Source organism: Eptesicus fuscus, chromosome 16 (assembly GCF_027574615.1).
Source record: "Eptesicus fuscus isolate TK198812 chromosome 16, DD_ASM_mEF_20220401, whole genome shotgun sequence".
NCBI classification, from domain to species: Eukaryota; Metazoa; Chordata; class Mammalia; order Chiroptera; family Vespertilionidae; genus Eptesicus; species Eptesicus fuscus.
This window is the reverse complement of record NC_072488.1, coordinates 22,740,262-22,756,572: the sequence shown is the minus strand read 5'-3', so window position 1 is coordinate 22,756,572 and position 16,311 is coordinate 22,740,262. Positions and strand designations below refer to the sequence as shown.

Here is a 16,311-nt window from a genome sequence, read left to right as displayed (position 1 = left end):
TTCTCTGTTCTTTTTCAAGTCTCAAGCTCAGCCTCATCTTCCAGAATGTGCAAGGACGAAGTGACACGTGGTAACAAACCCTTTGATCTGAAAGTTCTCGGCTGGAAGTGTTCTTTCATTTAAAAAAAAATTATATTGAGTACCGAATATATGCCAGGATTCTCTATTTTCCTCTCTCTCTCTCTCCTCTCTCTCTCTCATCTCCAAGTAGTTTTCTCTTCCCAATAGCAGTAATTTGGGAATGGAGAGTGAAGCAATCTCCGGAGCTATTTTCTAGTGATTTACTAGCTGCAAAGAATATTACGATTTTTGTATTTCCCAACTTTCTGCTTATTTAGTTGTTTCAGGTTTTATGCAACAGCACACTATTTGTTAATAAGTTAACGTCAATGCATTCCACAATATTTCATTTACTTTACTTCCAAATCAATAATAAATACTGAGTTATACTATATGCAAAACTGTGTGCTGCAGAGAGTAAGAAATGAAGCGATGAGTAAGATAAGATCCCTACCCTTGAGAAAGATATACAATAGTAATTATAATAACCCAAGGGAAGCCAGTGATATAAACTATTGCAGAGGTCCCCAAAATTACATGAGAATAAGTGACTATGCCCAGTGCTGTTGGTGGAACATTCATGGCAGTGGCAGTAGTTGATCTGTCTTGAATGCTGAGTAGACCCAGGCTCTCCAGCTCAAGATGTCCTGGATATTTGAAGGAGATACTCTCCCTGCACCCTTCTGCCACTGGCTCCCTTTCTACGGTGTAATGTTCAGGAACATGGACCTTAAAGTGAGATAGACCTAGATATAAGTCCTGACTCAGCCACACTGTGAACATTTGTGTCTTGTTTTGGAGTGATTTGCTAATAGATATTGCCTTAGTAAGATTTATTGTTTCTTGCCTATTACTGGACCTCAAAATACTTACAGTATACAATGAAGATTTTTGGATTGATGTTGATTATAAATACGCCTTCAGAATCATTGTGATTGTTCAACTTAGGTAAAATTATAATATGAAGCCAGTGTTTATCTCATCTCCTCACCCCAGCCTCTGCCCAGGCCCATCCAACTCCTCACTGCAGGACTGACCTTCCCACTTTCCCACTTAAATGCCCAAGAAAAGCCCGAGGTTTGGTTCCACTGAAATATGGATGAATCTCACTTTACCCTAAATATCCATGTGTGGACTTTACATTAATTTGGAGTTTAAAATTACGCAGCAGTAAAACCCCTTTCTTCTTTTTAGGGAAAAGAGAATAGGGGAGAAACGTGAGAGGAGATGCAATTTCTACATGAGCCATGTGGCAGAGAAACTTCTCCTCTGTTACTCCCGTTCCCCATTCCCCCCATTTCAGGCCCTACAATCCTGAAGCCGTGGCTCCACAGACATCAGCCCAGAGACTGCACGGAGGGAGTCCAAATTCCCTGGCAGCTCAGGGGCAGGAGAACGGGTGAAATGTGTTCTTGGCATCCCAGGAGCACTGACAGCCTTTTTCTGGAGAAATACGGTTATCCATGGTGGTTAGTGCTTCAGGATTATACTTCAGTAAAATTATGGGTTAAATGTGTCGTTCCAGGGACCTGACCACCTTTTTTCTTTTTCTATTAAAAAAACTCCAACCAACCAACCAATATACACAATTTTAGAACAAAGATTCTATAAGTTGTGACTAACTTTTCTTGTAAATGGAGAGTTAAATTCATTTCCAAGCTCTGGTAGTATTTGACTTTAAGGACACACACACACACACACACACACACACACACACACACACAACCCAGAACCCTTAAAAATAAATTTTTAGAAAACAGTCCATTCAACTCATCTATATGCAATAAGCTCCCTTAAGGGGTTAATATGAAATCATGGGAGAAGCCCATGATTTATACATATTGTATATGTGTTAATATGCATACACATGTATTAAAATTATAACTTGCCCAAACAGCTTCCTTTTATATGGATAAAACAAAGCAACACTGAAGACAAAGCATGAATACAAGAGAAAGAGGTAATAACTACCATTTTCATTATGAGTACACCTCAGTTTTGACAATGAAAACATCAGCTACTTCTTTAAGATTATTCAAAATATAATGCTCAAAATGGGTTTTGTAAGTCATTTATTATGATTGAAAGGTAAGAAAATGATAGGAGAACACATATTACAATTAAACGTGGAACATTATTTTCTTGTAGCCAATCATAATAACATAGTTTTAATTTTTAAATGTCTATATAAGTAATTTCCCAGAAAATGAAATTTTCACATCATCAGTTACAAAAATTGACTTCTTTCCATCAAAATATTTTATCTCTGCTCTATCAAAAATTAATACTGAGTCTAGGGTACTAAGGTTTAAGCTAAGCCTTCACCACTTGTTTAAATTAGAAGATTTAGGGTTGCTTACCAAATGGTGAACTAACTATTGCCTGGGAATAAAGTTCTCACACATATTTAACAGCTCTGCCAAGCCTCTGGCTCACCAACTAATGATTTTTAAATGGTTTTCTGGGAACTTAAAAACTATTGTATCCCAGCCAAAAAGCCTCCTGAGAGTCATCCCAAACTTGTAACCAGTTTATTCTCTAAAACTAATTTGCTTACACAATAAGTGGTTGTGGCTCAAAAGTTAGGGGAAATAGTAAATGGAAATCTCTTTCTATGGTTTGTTGTTGTTGCTGTTCTTGCTTTGTCATTACCAATAAAGCAACATCTTACTTAAGCAGCACATACCTTGGCTCTGTCCTTTCTAGGGATGCTAGTATGGGATGGAACATTGTAAAAGGCTTAGTGTGAGAACAGTATACTGCCATAGGGAGAACGCAGCAAAGAAGAAAACATGAAGGCTCTGCCAACAAATTAATTCAAGCAGCTAACATTTTTTTATTGGTTAATAAAAATACCATACACAAAGTGATAAATATGTCAAAAAATAAATACAAATATTCTACACATAAATAAAATTAAGTATACTGATTACCATCGCAATTAAACATCTTATAATTTTCATGTCTTATCACAGTTTCATATTTATCAAGAATACTAATTACTATGTCCTGACACATACTACAATGTACTGACCATTTATGTAACCTAGTAAAAGAATATATTTCTAGGCTCTTTCAACTGAAATTTCACCTCCTTTGACAGAAATATTACTTCCTCTTTTCTTATAAATATATTTTTGGGAACTTACTTGCAAACTACCATGAAAAAGGACCATATGAGGCAAAAATTGAAGAACTGTCTTTGTTTTCAAAGATATGATTATTTAGCAAAGCAGGGTCAAGATGGCCCAGCACCCAATGCAATGAAACGTGGGCAGTAGTCAGTAAATTCATGCTCTGTTGACAACCAAGGAATGTGTCAGGAATCACTGTCTCCTTTTAAGTTTTACACTCTAGTGATCTGGAAAGCTGACGGTCTATACTTCCTAACATCACATAGGAAGTTCTGGCTACCTAACTCCTGTTTTCTCACACAATGATTCATCGGGACAGAAGACTTACTGAACTTGCTCTGAAAATTTACACATAAACACCATCCTGCAGCTGTTTCTTACACGGTGCACTCCATTTCTTTCCAAACACATTAATTAAAATACATTTAATTACAGTACTGAGTTTTTTGGCAGTATTTCCAAATATTCAACTGGTTTGCCAAATGAGAGTTTGGAATCTCCCTTTCTAAAGAATATTTTTTAAAAGAAGAAGAAGAAAAAACACCATATTGCATGATGTGTCTGATAGCAAGGGAGAAGGGAGACAGAAAAAAATTACAAATTCTAACCCATTTAATCCAGGAGAACATCAGTATGTGTGCAAATTTTGTGTTTTATGTGTTATTAGTATTAATTTGACTATTCATGAATAAAACAAATAACCTCCATTATTTTTAAAATCTGGAATACAAGTATGTGGGTGCCATGTGGCCAGGATTTAAATAAACTTATTTGGAGCTGATGCAGCCACTGCTTAGAGGACAGAGAGTGAATGTTCAGGCGCCCCCCCCCCCCCCCCACCTTGCCCCCACTTTCAGAGTAAAGTGGGGCCTATGGTTGGTCTGCTGCTTGAGAGAAGGGGCTGGCTTCCCATCGTCCTGGCTTGGGGTCCCTGGTTCCGGGCTGAGAGCAGCGCTGGAGCAGAGAGGTGGTGAAACGCAGCCTTTTGCTGATGGAAGTTGTTTATGTAACTGGCGATCAAAAGAGTGATTTCAAGAATCTAAAACAAGAAAATCAGAGTTGTTATGCCCCTGAGAAGTTATCATCATTTCTAAAAGAAAGTGTTGATACCTTAATCAATAAAGAAATTAAAAAAATAAAAAATAAAATAAAAGAAAGTGTTAGCTATGGGTGGTCTCTATTTGCAAGTGCCCAGGCTACCAGCATTCCCGTCTATGCAGATCAAACAATGAGGTATTTACATGTTAGCATGTAAGTTTACTTACTGCATTTAGTTAGAGACATTAGTTTGCTAAAACTAGTAAAGAAGCAAGTGTGTTTTAATTATAAAATCTTAATCTTCCCACTAATGGGTCGGTAAAGTGAATTACGCCAAGTAAATACGATAATACATATAAAGTTCCTCACAACAACTTACACCAAGGCCACTTATTTTGAAACTTCTGGATAGCAAGCACTGGGCTAAATACAATTCCTTCATTTAATTCTTAAACAAACAAAGGTAGCATCATATCATTTAACTTTTAGATGAAGAAAGAAACCAAGACTTTAAAAAGATGAGGTAAGCCCGAATTTGGAACTAGGGTGTTTGACTATAAGTGAAGTCTGTTTTCTCATCTGGAACTTAGTCTTTGCACAGCAAATGTTTTAGGATGAAAGAACACTAGCATAAAGAGTTGGTTCAAAGAATTCTACTCACCTTGGGTTTTGCCATGGCAAAAAGTAATTTCTCTGTTGGTTTGTCCTTGGAATGTGTATTGTTAATGACTATCATAAAGTCATCTTGATATCCTCCAAATGTCATTAGACTCTTGTACACATAGCTGACTATTAACCTCTTCAAAGAGAAGTAAATATGTTATACACTCGTTATTTTCAAAGAAAGATGAGAAGTGACTAATAGCATATCTCCACTAAATGCTGATATAATACATTTTTCCTAAAGTAAAATTTACTGTGATCCAAAATAGATAGAAGTATACTAATTTTATTTAGGCATCACTTACCTTTATAATTAAAATACATTTTGATTTTGAAATAAATAACTCACTTTAGGAAAATGAGAAAATACAAGAAGAAAATAAAAAGCGTCTATATTCCAGCATCCAATGGAAAGCCACTGTTAATATTTTTGTATATGTCCTTTAATATTTTTGTATATGTCTACATATATATGTATTAGGTTTAACCATATGAAACTGATACTTTTTAAGGTAAAACATGTCAAATATTGGCAAATCCATATGGTTTATGCTGATTTGCATACTTTGATTTACACAAACAGAAATAGTATCATGCACACTGCTTTTTTTAATTTAACTACATTTTGTGAAAATCTTTCCATGACAACAAATGTACTTGAATAACATCTTTAAAATTATTTTATAGACCATTTTTTATTTAACTAAACTCCTATTACAGAACATTTAAATCATTTTTATTTGTCACTAACTTAAGCAATACTCCAATGCACATTTTTCAACATATTTTGTAATACATATATGTAATTATTACTTTGGCTATAAACCTCAACGGCTGGAATTGCTATCTCAAGAAAATAAGGACAATATTTAGAATATTTCCAGACTCCTCAAAAAGGTTATACCCATTTATGTACCCAGCGCCACAGTCCTGCTAACACTACATACCACTTTTTGAATCTCTGTCAACCTGACTGGTGAAAAGTAGAATCTCACTGTTTTAAATTGAATTTATTTGATTACTAGTGAGATTAACATTTTAAAATACATGTACTGAATATCTGTATTTCTTCTGTGAATTGCCTTGGACCATTTGTCTATTGAGGTGTTGATCACTTCCTTTTTGTTTTTTAAAATGTGTTTTTATTGACTTCAGAGAGTAAGTAAGAGAGAGATAGAAACATCAATGATGAGAGAAAATCACTGATCAGCTGCCTCCTGTATATCCCCTACTGGGGATCAAGCCCACAACCCGGGCATGGGCCCTGACCAGGAATTGAACCAGTGATCTCCTGGTTCATGGGTCGACACTCAACCACTGAGCCACACTGGCCGGGCCACTTCCTTATTGTTTTATTAAGACACCCATGTTTATAAAGGATACCAACCCTTTATCATATATGCAGCACATATTTTTCCTAATGTGTTGCTTAAACAATTTAAAAAATATTATTCAAAGATGTAAAAGGAAAGGAATCTGCACATCTAATGATTAGCTTGCAAGAATGAGCAGACCATTCCAGCACTAACTGGCTCAAGGCTCAGCCCACACATGTCCACTTCCTGGCCTCTTTACCCACCTCCCAGGATCTAGAGAACTGGTTTTCTTAGCTAAGAAAACTCAAGAATGGTGTACAATTTTTTGGTGACTTTAAATCCGATTTTAGAATCTATCTTCAAGTTATCCATGCAAGAACTAAAAGGCATTCAAAAGCATAAACTCCTTCCAAAACATTTTTTAAAGCGATTGTAAGGAGAAACAGTTACTATAACACTTAAAAATAGTTTGGTTTCCAATAAATTCTCAGTGATCACTGACTATCCACAGTTGGAGAGCCCACGATACCTACCAGGTAAAATGTAGCAATTCCTGCCTGCCAGCTTAAAAAAAAACAAAACAACACCACAACATTTTTACTATGTAATACGATACATGTGAAGTAAATAAATGACACATAGAAAGCCTATTTGACTTTATAATCACAGAAAAAGGTCTAAGGTACTGGATAGGTACAAGTAAACGGATACGTGATATGACAGGAAATTACAGAAATCCTTACAGAAGCCTTCGGGAAACTGAACTTGAGTTTCTATTTTAATGTTATCTTTTTCCATTTCACACAGGAAGCAGTCTTCCTAACATTATAAATGGCCATTTTACAAATGCAACCGTGATTACAATTCAGTCATGGTATCTTGATATTTTTCTCATACACAGTATAGGCATCCCTGTGGTTTATTGCGCTTCACAGATTTTTATTCAAATTGAAGGTAAGACCCTCCACCAGCAAAAGATTATTACTCACTAAAGGCTTTCGTGATGATTAGCATTTTTTAGCAATAAAGTATTTTTTAAAAATATATTTTATTGATTTTTTACAGAGAGGAAGAGAGAGGGATAGAGAGTTAGAAACATCGACGAGAGAGAAACATCGATGAGCTGCCTCTTGCACACCCCGCTACTGGGGATGTGCCCGCAACCAAGGTACATGCCCTTGACCGGAATCGAACCTGGGACCCTTGAGTCCGCAGGCCGACGCTCTACCCACTGAGCCAAACCGGTTTCGGCAATAAAGTATTTTTTAATTAAGGTATGTACATTGTTTTTTTTTTTTTAGACATAATGCTATTGCACATTTAGTAGACTACAGTATAGTGTAAACGTAAATTTTACATATACTAGGAAACCAAGACATTTGTGTGACTTGCTTTATGGTGATATTTGCTTCACTGTGGTGTTCTGGAACCAAACTGCAGTGCCTCTGAGCTACGCCCATATATAACCTGTCTCATCTTGTTTTAAAAGATTAAGCCGTAATCACAGTTGTATATTTATAAAATGACTATTCATTATATAGTATTAGGAAGAAAATCAGACTAAGATATCATTACCTTCTGTTTACAGTACACTGAGCAATAGACTCAATGCAAAACTTCAGGATTTAATCTTACCATGGAGTTGTATTCTAAGATGCTTAAACCATCCTCATGGATAGCCAGCCACAGGAAAGTACTTCCAAGTGATGATGGAGTTATGGGCTATGAAGAAGTGAAAATATACTTTGTAATAAATGCTAAGCAAATTTATAGAAATATTTTTTTTCAGCTAAAGGTAATAACGCAACATTTCAAACAACAACTATTAAAAATCTCTCTTGGGGAGGAGGAGGCAGTGTGGCATAATGGAAAGAGCAGTGAATCTGATATTAGGAAACCTGGGTTTGAGATCCAAAATTTCCATTTATTAATGTGTGCATTGGGACGAGCTACTTGATCTACCCCTGGCAGGGTCAGTCTCTCTATCCTGTGTTCCGGCAGTACTCTGCTCATGTCACTCTTGGCCAGCAGCTGTTCCCAGTCCCATTGCAACACTGGATTGTGAGTTCCTGGAAGTCTGAGTACAACCCATCTGAAACCATGAGCTTATGTATCCCCTAGAGCTTAGCTCAGTGTTTGACAAACAGAATTCATAAAATACGCAATAAGTGAGCAAATGAGGGAGAGAGTAGCTGAGGGAATGGCTGCATGAATGAAGAGAAGAAAGCAAAGTCCAGCTGTTGTCTTCGGTCTAATGATGAGCCTAGTGAGTGTAAGAAATGACTTAAGGGAGGGCCAAGTGGAGCAGAGGGGGAAAAGATAGAGAAGCTGATGGCTTTCCTGCCTTTTCCTTATTGTTTAAACTGTTGGAAATTTCTTTATTTTCCTTTTAAACACCGAGCCTATAAACCTGGGATTACGGTTACCACTGTTTTATTTACTGAACTGAATTATCCTCCATCTTTCTTACTTTTGCAAGAAACAACTTGGCACCAAAGAATGGCCACTTCCTGGCTACTGTCAAGTAAATTCGCACACAATCAGCAGCACTGTGTCCCCGGAGGGCCATCCATCTGGTTGATAGTCGCTGGCAAAGCTGCCTAAAAAGGAAGAGAAAAGAACAAAAAACAAAAAAACAAAAGCAAAACAAAAACAGTGGATCGTCCTCCTAAGAGAAGGCTCTTCTTCTTCTTCTTCTTCTTTTTAAAAATATATTTTATTGATTTTTTACAGAGAGGAAGAGAGAGGGATAGAGAGTTAGAAACATTGATGAGAGAGAAACATTGATCAGCTGCCTCCTGCACACCCGCCACTGGGGATGTGCCCACAACCAAGGTACATGCCCCTGACCGGAATCGAACCCAGGACCCCTGAGTCTGCAGGCCAACGCTCTATCCACTGAGCCAAACCAGTTTCGGCAAGAGAAAGCTCTTCTTAAGCCAGTCCTAGGCAGAACTGGGATACCTAGACCCAACCTAGGTGAAACTGTTATTTTGTGACTCCCATGTAACCACAGTCTACCCCTTGTCCTTTTTGTAGTATTCCTTTCACCAAATCCTCAGTATTAGTGCTCTCAGCATGACCTAGGTTTCCTGTTTCCCAGCCACTGCAGGTACACTTAAAAAATCTGATTAATGCCAGCCAGCATGGTTGAGTGCTGACCTATGAACCAGGAGATAGTGGTTCGATTCCCAGTTAGGGCACATGCCCAAGTTGTGGGCTCCATCTCCAGTGTGGGGCGTGCAGAAGGCAGCCAATCAATGATTCTCTCTCATCACTGATGTTTCTATCTCTCTCTCCCTTCCTATCTGAAATAAAAAAAAAATACATTTTTTAAAAAAAAAATCTTGATTAGCTAATATAAAATCTCAGTGTAAATTCTTTTAACAGGTAATTTCTCATGGGAATAACTTTCATTTTTAAAGAAAAGTACAAGAAGTTGAGACCAAACAATAAATTCCTAACAGTGGAATTTTAGGTACTGCCACCCCTGGCTTGTAGAAATGCTGGATGCAGGGAAAACCTCTTTTAAACCACTTCTTCTACATAGAGAAAAGACTCACCTCAAATGTCCCTATTTTGGAAAAATTCACTGTGAACTAGATTTCCTCTATTTTTAAATTTACAGCTCTTCTTTACATGCTCTCAAAAATCAAAACTCCAAGTTAGCTGAGTTTAATTTAAAGGTTTATATTAAACAATCTTGTGTAAGATGATAGTTAATTTTTATTCAAATTTGTTCATAATAAAATACCCTAAGAGATGAAAACAAAAACTTTTGGTAATCACTTCATCAAATTAAACATATTATTGACCAATTTTTTCTTTTATTTCTTTTTAAAAATATATATTTTATTGATTTTTTTTTTTTTTTTTTACAGAGAGGAAGAGAGAGGGATAGAGAATTAGAAACATCGATGAGAGAGAAACATCAGCTGCTTCCTGCACACCTCCTACTGGGGATGTACCCGCAAACCAGAATCGAACCTGGGACCTTTCAGTCCGTAGGTCAACACTCTATCCACTGAGCCAAAGCGGTTAGGGCTCTTTTATTTCTTAAATATAGATTCTAAAGTTTTTAGGCATATAAATAAAAAGATCTATAATCTCTTGGGATTCACCACTATTAAAAAGCCTTGAAAAAAAAAAGGTCATGTACAATTTTTTTCATCTTTAAAATATCACCAAAGAACAAGTGTGACTCTGCCTTTAAGAGTTACAAGAGGTTCCTTACCTTACCTGCTCTTCAGAGGAGTCATCTCTATACCTTTTAGGGTAAAATTTCTCTATGACTTGTTTTAGAGTTTGGTTTGCTTTGCACTGATTAGTAACATGGCCTGCTGGGGTTGAAAAAGGTCTTTCAAAATCTCCAATCTCCACCTAATTGGAAATACAAAAGAAGAGAAAACAAAGGATAAGAGTTTTAAAAAAAGAAAATCAGTTTTATTCTTTCTAAGCATTCTTTATAATATAATATATAATTACATATAATTATATAATAATATATAATTACACATAATATATGTAAATCTATTTGTCACCACTGTGTGATTATGGAATTTATAATCATATGTATGTATTATTATTAAAATCTAAGTTCCATCTGAATGCTAATTTTGAAAAAAAATCTATAACTTAAACATTTCAGTTCTATATCTACATTAACCACGCTAGGTTAATATCACCCTCAAATAGTATTTGCTAAAGGTCACATCACTCCACAATTGCCTGTTAAAGCACAGGAAAAATTTTCATTTTTAGGTACCATTTTAATTGATAATAATAGAAGTTAAAAATGAAAGACAAAAAAGTTATAAAGCTAAGGGAAATCTCAAAAAAGTATTACGAACTTTTTAAGGGTCTTTACTGAATATAATGGGAGCAAGAACTATATTCTCATTCATTTCTTCGTAGATTTCCTCCATAAGTGTTACTGTATTCATCCCCTCGTTTTATTATTCTAGTATTCCTGGGAATAGAGCCCCTTTCTGCCCGAATGAAAGACTACTTAATCTTTATCTACACAGATGCCATCCCTTGCCCACCGATCCAACCACCAACTATCTCTCCAGCCACTCACCTACCCATTCATTCACCCAAACCTACACCATGGCCCCTTTACAGGTCAGGTGCTGTGCTAAGTGACGTGAGAGAGAAAAAGGCTGAGCCTAGGTTTTATCCTCAGGGAGTTAACTGTTTAGTAGGGAGACTGAAGTATTAACAAATATGTGTGATAAACTGAGTCCAATGCCTAGTATATGGTACCAAAGGAGGATTCAAGGAGCGAACTGGGTGGGGATATTCAGGTGAATGTCCTACAGAAGAACATTCACATCAAATCTGTAACACTCCCCAGCAAGCAGATGGAGGGCTCCGACAAGACTGGGATGGGCTGACAGAAAGTCTCAGGTCTCCATTTCAAAAAGGTCCTTGGCCTCCAGGTAAGCTGTTAGTACAACCAGCCTCTTGAGCTACTGACCCCTTTGGCTTCCCTTATTTAGCTCTTAATCTGATCAGTTACTGTCTAAATTCCTTAGCTGAGCTTCATCCTTACAGTCTGTTCTTATTACTGTCTAGGTTCTTAGACCCAGGCTCTTACTTGTTGGTTTCTTAGCTTGACTCTGCTGTTCAGCTGCCATCCCCCTCTCCTATCTGGTCAGGTATCCTTCCTACTTTCCTCACCAGTACAGTTTCCTCAGAGCAAGCGTTAGTTGTCCCCACCTGTTCCCAGGTAGGACTCAGCTCAGCTACCTGTGCAAGCCCAGACCAGGATTTAACCCCCAAAGATGCGGCAGCTGGGCAAACAATAGTTATAAAAATGGTAGGCTGTTCTAGGAAACGATGCCTTTTAGGGAACCCTACAGCAGTTATCTCCAAGCTGAGTGTCTCCCCGCTCTGAGGCTGGTGTACTGTGTGGCACAGAATGAGCACAATAATGTTTAGAGAATAACTGAAAATTAACTCAAATCATGCTCAGTATGCCCCACATCAACACCATGCCTTACCAGATACTCCGTACAACAATTAACGCTCAGCCCCAGGGTTTCTAATTAAGACAGAGAAGATCAGCAAGGCTGATTCCTATTAGATGAGAGGGTGATGTCAGCATGGCGTCCTTAGCCCCACGGCTCTACACTCATCAAACTCCTGCATGAACTGCAAAGCCTCGTGGTTTACTTTAAGATAATTGAGCAACGAGGTTCCCTTTACGGATTTCTGTCTCCTTCCACATCACTGCAATTGTCAGCCATTTGGAGCCAAACTGTAATGTTGAAGGTGTTAATCACAGCAAAATGAACTTAAAGAACTCCTAAAGGTACATTGTTTTGCTACATTTAAGTCAGTGCTGAAATCAGTGTTTTATCTTTACGAAATGTTACTCTATATACCCCGGAAGATACCTGAGCTAAAAGAGCCGCCATTTCCAATGCCAGGTCCTTGTTCAGAGGGAAAAGTCCGTTTATTATTTGGTCATTTGTCTGATACATTAACAGCAACTTCTCTCTATCAGTCTCTCCACGAGCTTGCATGGAGAAATACAGTCTGTAAAAAAAAAAAAAGAAAAGGAAATTTTTCATTAAGGAGGTTGTTCTAACAGTTGTCTACGTGATGTAAGCTTAGAGCATGACTATGTTAATGGCTTCTGTTTCTGGTCAGCAAACTGAGGGAAAACTGCTTTGAGGTGGAGGTTGAGGGACACTTCTCTGTTACCTGACGCTATTTTCTACGTCCCGAAATACCAAATCCTGAAGAGTTACTGAGGAAGGAAATGAGGCACTGAGTGAAATTAAATATGCCGTTTCTTTAGGGAATGAAATGAACCCTCTGGTTCATGAAATGGGCTGTATAAACCCAATTTTCAAAACACTCGTGCTATTTCCTAAGTACCTTGGACACACCAGGGAATAGGAAATGCAGGCTTTGATTCAAAAGCAACATCAAATTGGGGGGCGGGGGCAGCAGATTTCTGGGGAATCGAAAAGATAATATTTGTCCATTTAAATGTTTTGATTTTTGTTGTTGTTGTTGGCCACATTCTCATAAGCAGTTTTAGGAGCTCAACAATAGGTTGCATGTTATTACCAGCTGTTGAAATATAAGATGGCTTTTGTCTGCCTAGCTCTTCATCAATTCACTGAGCCTCTTTCTTTATCGCTATGCTGGTGCCTTATCGGTGAGATTTCTGGGGCTCTGGCTGCAGGCTGCAGGTCAGGCATGGGGTGCAGTAAACGTGGCAGGGGCGTGGGTAAGCAGCACCTTGGCATGTCATGACAACACAGTGGCAGGAAGAGAGATTTAGATCCAGCGTCTGTTAGGTTCTCACTGAATTTTCAGCCTTTTCCTCCCTATACACTTGAGGGAGAGGCCACACTGCCGGGAAGTACAGTATCTCTCGAAATAATTCTCTCAAATAGCAGGGACTGGGAGGGCGGCAGGTCAGAGGAAGCACGGGCGGCGGGTACCCTGAAAAGCCCTGCTTCCCCGGGATTCTGGAAATTCTTTCCACCCATCCCAGCTTAAGAATCACTGTCCTGGGCAGTCATTCAGAGCGGTTTCTTGAAAACATAAATCCTAAGCCCTATTTTAACTTGTAACTGCATGATGAGAAATTGTTAACTGGTAGAAGAGTATGCCTGGGTAACAGAAATAGATTCTAAATTCAAAATGATGTTAGCAAAGTGATATAAGACAGAGAATAAAGTGGGGGAGCTCTCCCTCTTTGGCATGCAAAGATCTTTGTACATAGCTTATTGTCTCCACTAGAGTTAAGAAGTATGTCTTACTCATCACTGTCATCTACCAGGGTTTAGCTAAGTGTTGCCACTGGAACGTTCTTTTTCTAAAAATTTTTAAAATATATTTTATTGATTTTTCACAGAGAGGAAGGGAGAGGGATAGAGAGCTAGAAACATCAATGAGAGAGAGACATCGACCAGCTGCCTCCTGCACACCCCTCACCGGGGGACATGCCCGCAACCAATGTACATGCCCTTGACCGGAATCGAACCTGGGACCTTCCAGTCCGCAGACCGACGCTCTATCCACTGAGCCAAACCGGTTTTGGCCACTGGAACGTTCTTAATAAAAGTTTGAATTCGTGTAACAGCTAGGAGGGGAGAGAAGAGGCAAATGTACCAAGGACGACAGGCAAGAAGGGCTAGCATGTATTTCCAATCATTTCTGGCATGCAGATGAAATTAAACCTGGGAAGGGAAGATAAAACACCATAAGCAAAAAAGGGGAAAACAATCCCAGACATGTAGAAATACAACATGTAGGACTCATAGGCTCAAGCCCCTGATGAAAACAGCCTGTGCTCCGACAATCACGTAGCAATTTGGAAAGAATGTGGAGAGACACTCAAGAGTCACAAAAAACGACCAAGCCTGAAACTCACATCCACGGATCTTGAATGGGAAAGGTGCCAGGAGAATGTGCGCTGAGTCTCTCCCGAGATGACCAGGTGCCCAGCCCCAAAGGCCTGGAGCAGAGAGAGGGGGCCTCTGCCCCAGCAGGCAGGGCGCAGACGAGCTAGCAGGGGAACCCCCAATGTCCTCCTCCTCACTCGACACCCAGGAAGCGGAATACTGTGGGATGGAGGTCACATCACTGCGTGGACCAGGACCACTACCCCTGGGTACACGGCTCCAAGTTCAGCAGAGCTCTCAGCCCAACCGGCTCCCTATGTCACTCCTCAGAGCATTTATTTCCTACTGCCTTTTTTCTCGGCATCTTGTAAACTCACTGAGGGCCTGCCTTCACTCTCCGCCTCCCTCCCCTCCTCCATCCACCGCAGTCTGCTGATAACGCTCTCCTAAAACTGCAGCTGTGACCCCCTTCCCTGTCCCCGTCCCCTTCCTGCCTTGATGGCCACCACTCAAATCCCTGCTCGGAAGTCAGCACCCTGAAGCCTTCCTCTAGTTGCCACCACAGCTTCTACATGTATGTATTATACTCAAGGTAAGAGCAGATCTGGATGGGGCATTAACTGTGTGGCCACCCTGACCCAAGAGTTTTACCTTTGCTTAGAGGAGGTACTGTTTTCATCTCCATTTCACACAGAGGGTATCTGAGGCACAGAGATGGTAAGTGACTTTCTCAAAGCCACACAGTGAGCAGGGAAACCAGGATTCTAACCCAGGCAGTGTCTCTCCAGAGACCATGTTCACGACTCTGCCATACCGTTCCCGTTACAGCATGAATCACGTGGCTAAGCTTTTTTGTGTTTATCTCTCCCTACAAACTGCAGGGGAGGGAAATTCTATGCACCAGACGCTGAACAGATGTTTACTGCAGGAACGGATCAATGAAAGGTAGTGGGAGTCACTAAATATGGGAATCATTTGTGGGAAAAGCCGGAAAGAATCCCCTTTTTTTGTAGCCTTGGGCAAATGACTTCACTCTCTGGAGCTTCAGTTTCCTGACCTGTAAGATGGAGATGATAATAAAACCTACGTCGTAGGGGTGCTGCTAGGATTATACGAGATGACACATGAAAAGAGCTCAGCACAGGGCCTAGTGTGTGGTAAATGCTCAATAAATGTTGGTTATTATTATTATTATTATTATTATTAGCATTCTTCTCTAGAGGTATTTAGTCTCTTCATGCTGGAATTTTTGTGGTGTTATCATAGCTAGAAAAAATGGGCTAAATTAGATGACCTGTCAAGATGCTTCTTGGCTTACGATCCAACGGCTGTAGGCCCTCTGACCATCAGCTAAAGGTGGCAGAGATGGGAATGTCAGGCTGTGCTCCGGAAAATACTAACGACAAAGGACTATGGAAAATGACCTTTGATCTCAACGAGGGGTAAAGGAGGAGCTGTCTTCCTTAGGGAGGGCCCTGGCCAGTTTCGTCTGGTTAAAAACACGCCTTGACCTTACAATGTCAAGTACACAGTGAGGAACAAATTAAATAAGCAGCCTAAATATGAATAGAATTTAGACATTAGTTTACAAATGGTCATCTCTGAGAGCAAGCTGAAAACCTATTAATGAGATCTTTAACCTCGGAAACGAAACAATTAAAAGTCCATAACTCACATTCCTAAATATAAAGGAAAACTCCACAATAAGGAGCCGGTGTTTTAGTTTTCATT

General features: G+C 39.1%; 1 protein-coding gene across 1 annotated transcript in view; it reads right to left on the bottom strand.

Annotated features, from left to right (window-relative positions):
* Positions 1–4,029: 4,029 nt before the first annotated feature.
* PLEKHH2 (pleckstrin homology, MyTH4 and FERM domain containing H2) overlaps positions 4,030–16,311 on the bottom strand; it is a 70,902-nt gene continuing 58,620 nt past the window's right edge. Inside the window, exons 25-30 of the mRNA XM_008162193.3 lie at positions 12,613–12,754; positions 10,446–10,591; positions 8,682–8,811; positions 7,847–7,933; positions 4,894–5,031; positions 4,030–4,233 (exon numbers count right to left, since the gene is read on the bottom strand). Coding sequence (XP_008160415.2) covers positions 4,048–4,233; positions 4,894–5,031; positions 7,847–7,933; positions 8,682–8,811; positions 10,446–10,591; positions 12,613–12,754 — 829 coding nt within the window. The 3' untranslated portion in view covers positions 4,030–4,047. The remainder of the gene's footprint in view (positions 4,234–4,893; positions 5,032–7,846; positions 7,934–8,681; positions 8,812–10,445; positions 10,592–12,612; positions 12,755–16,311) is intronic.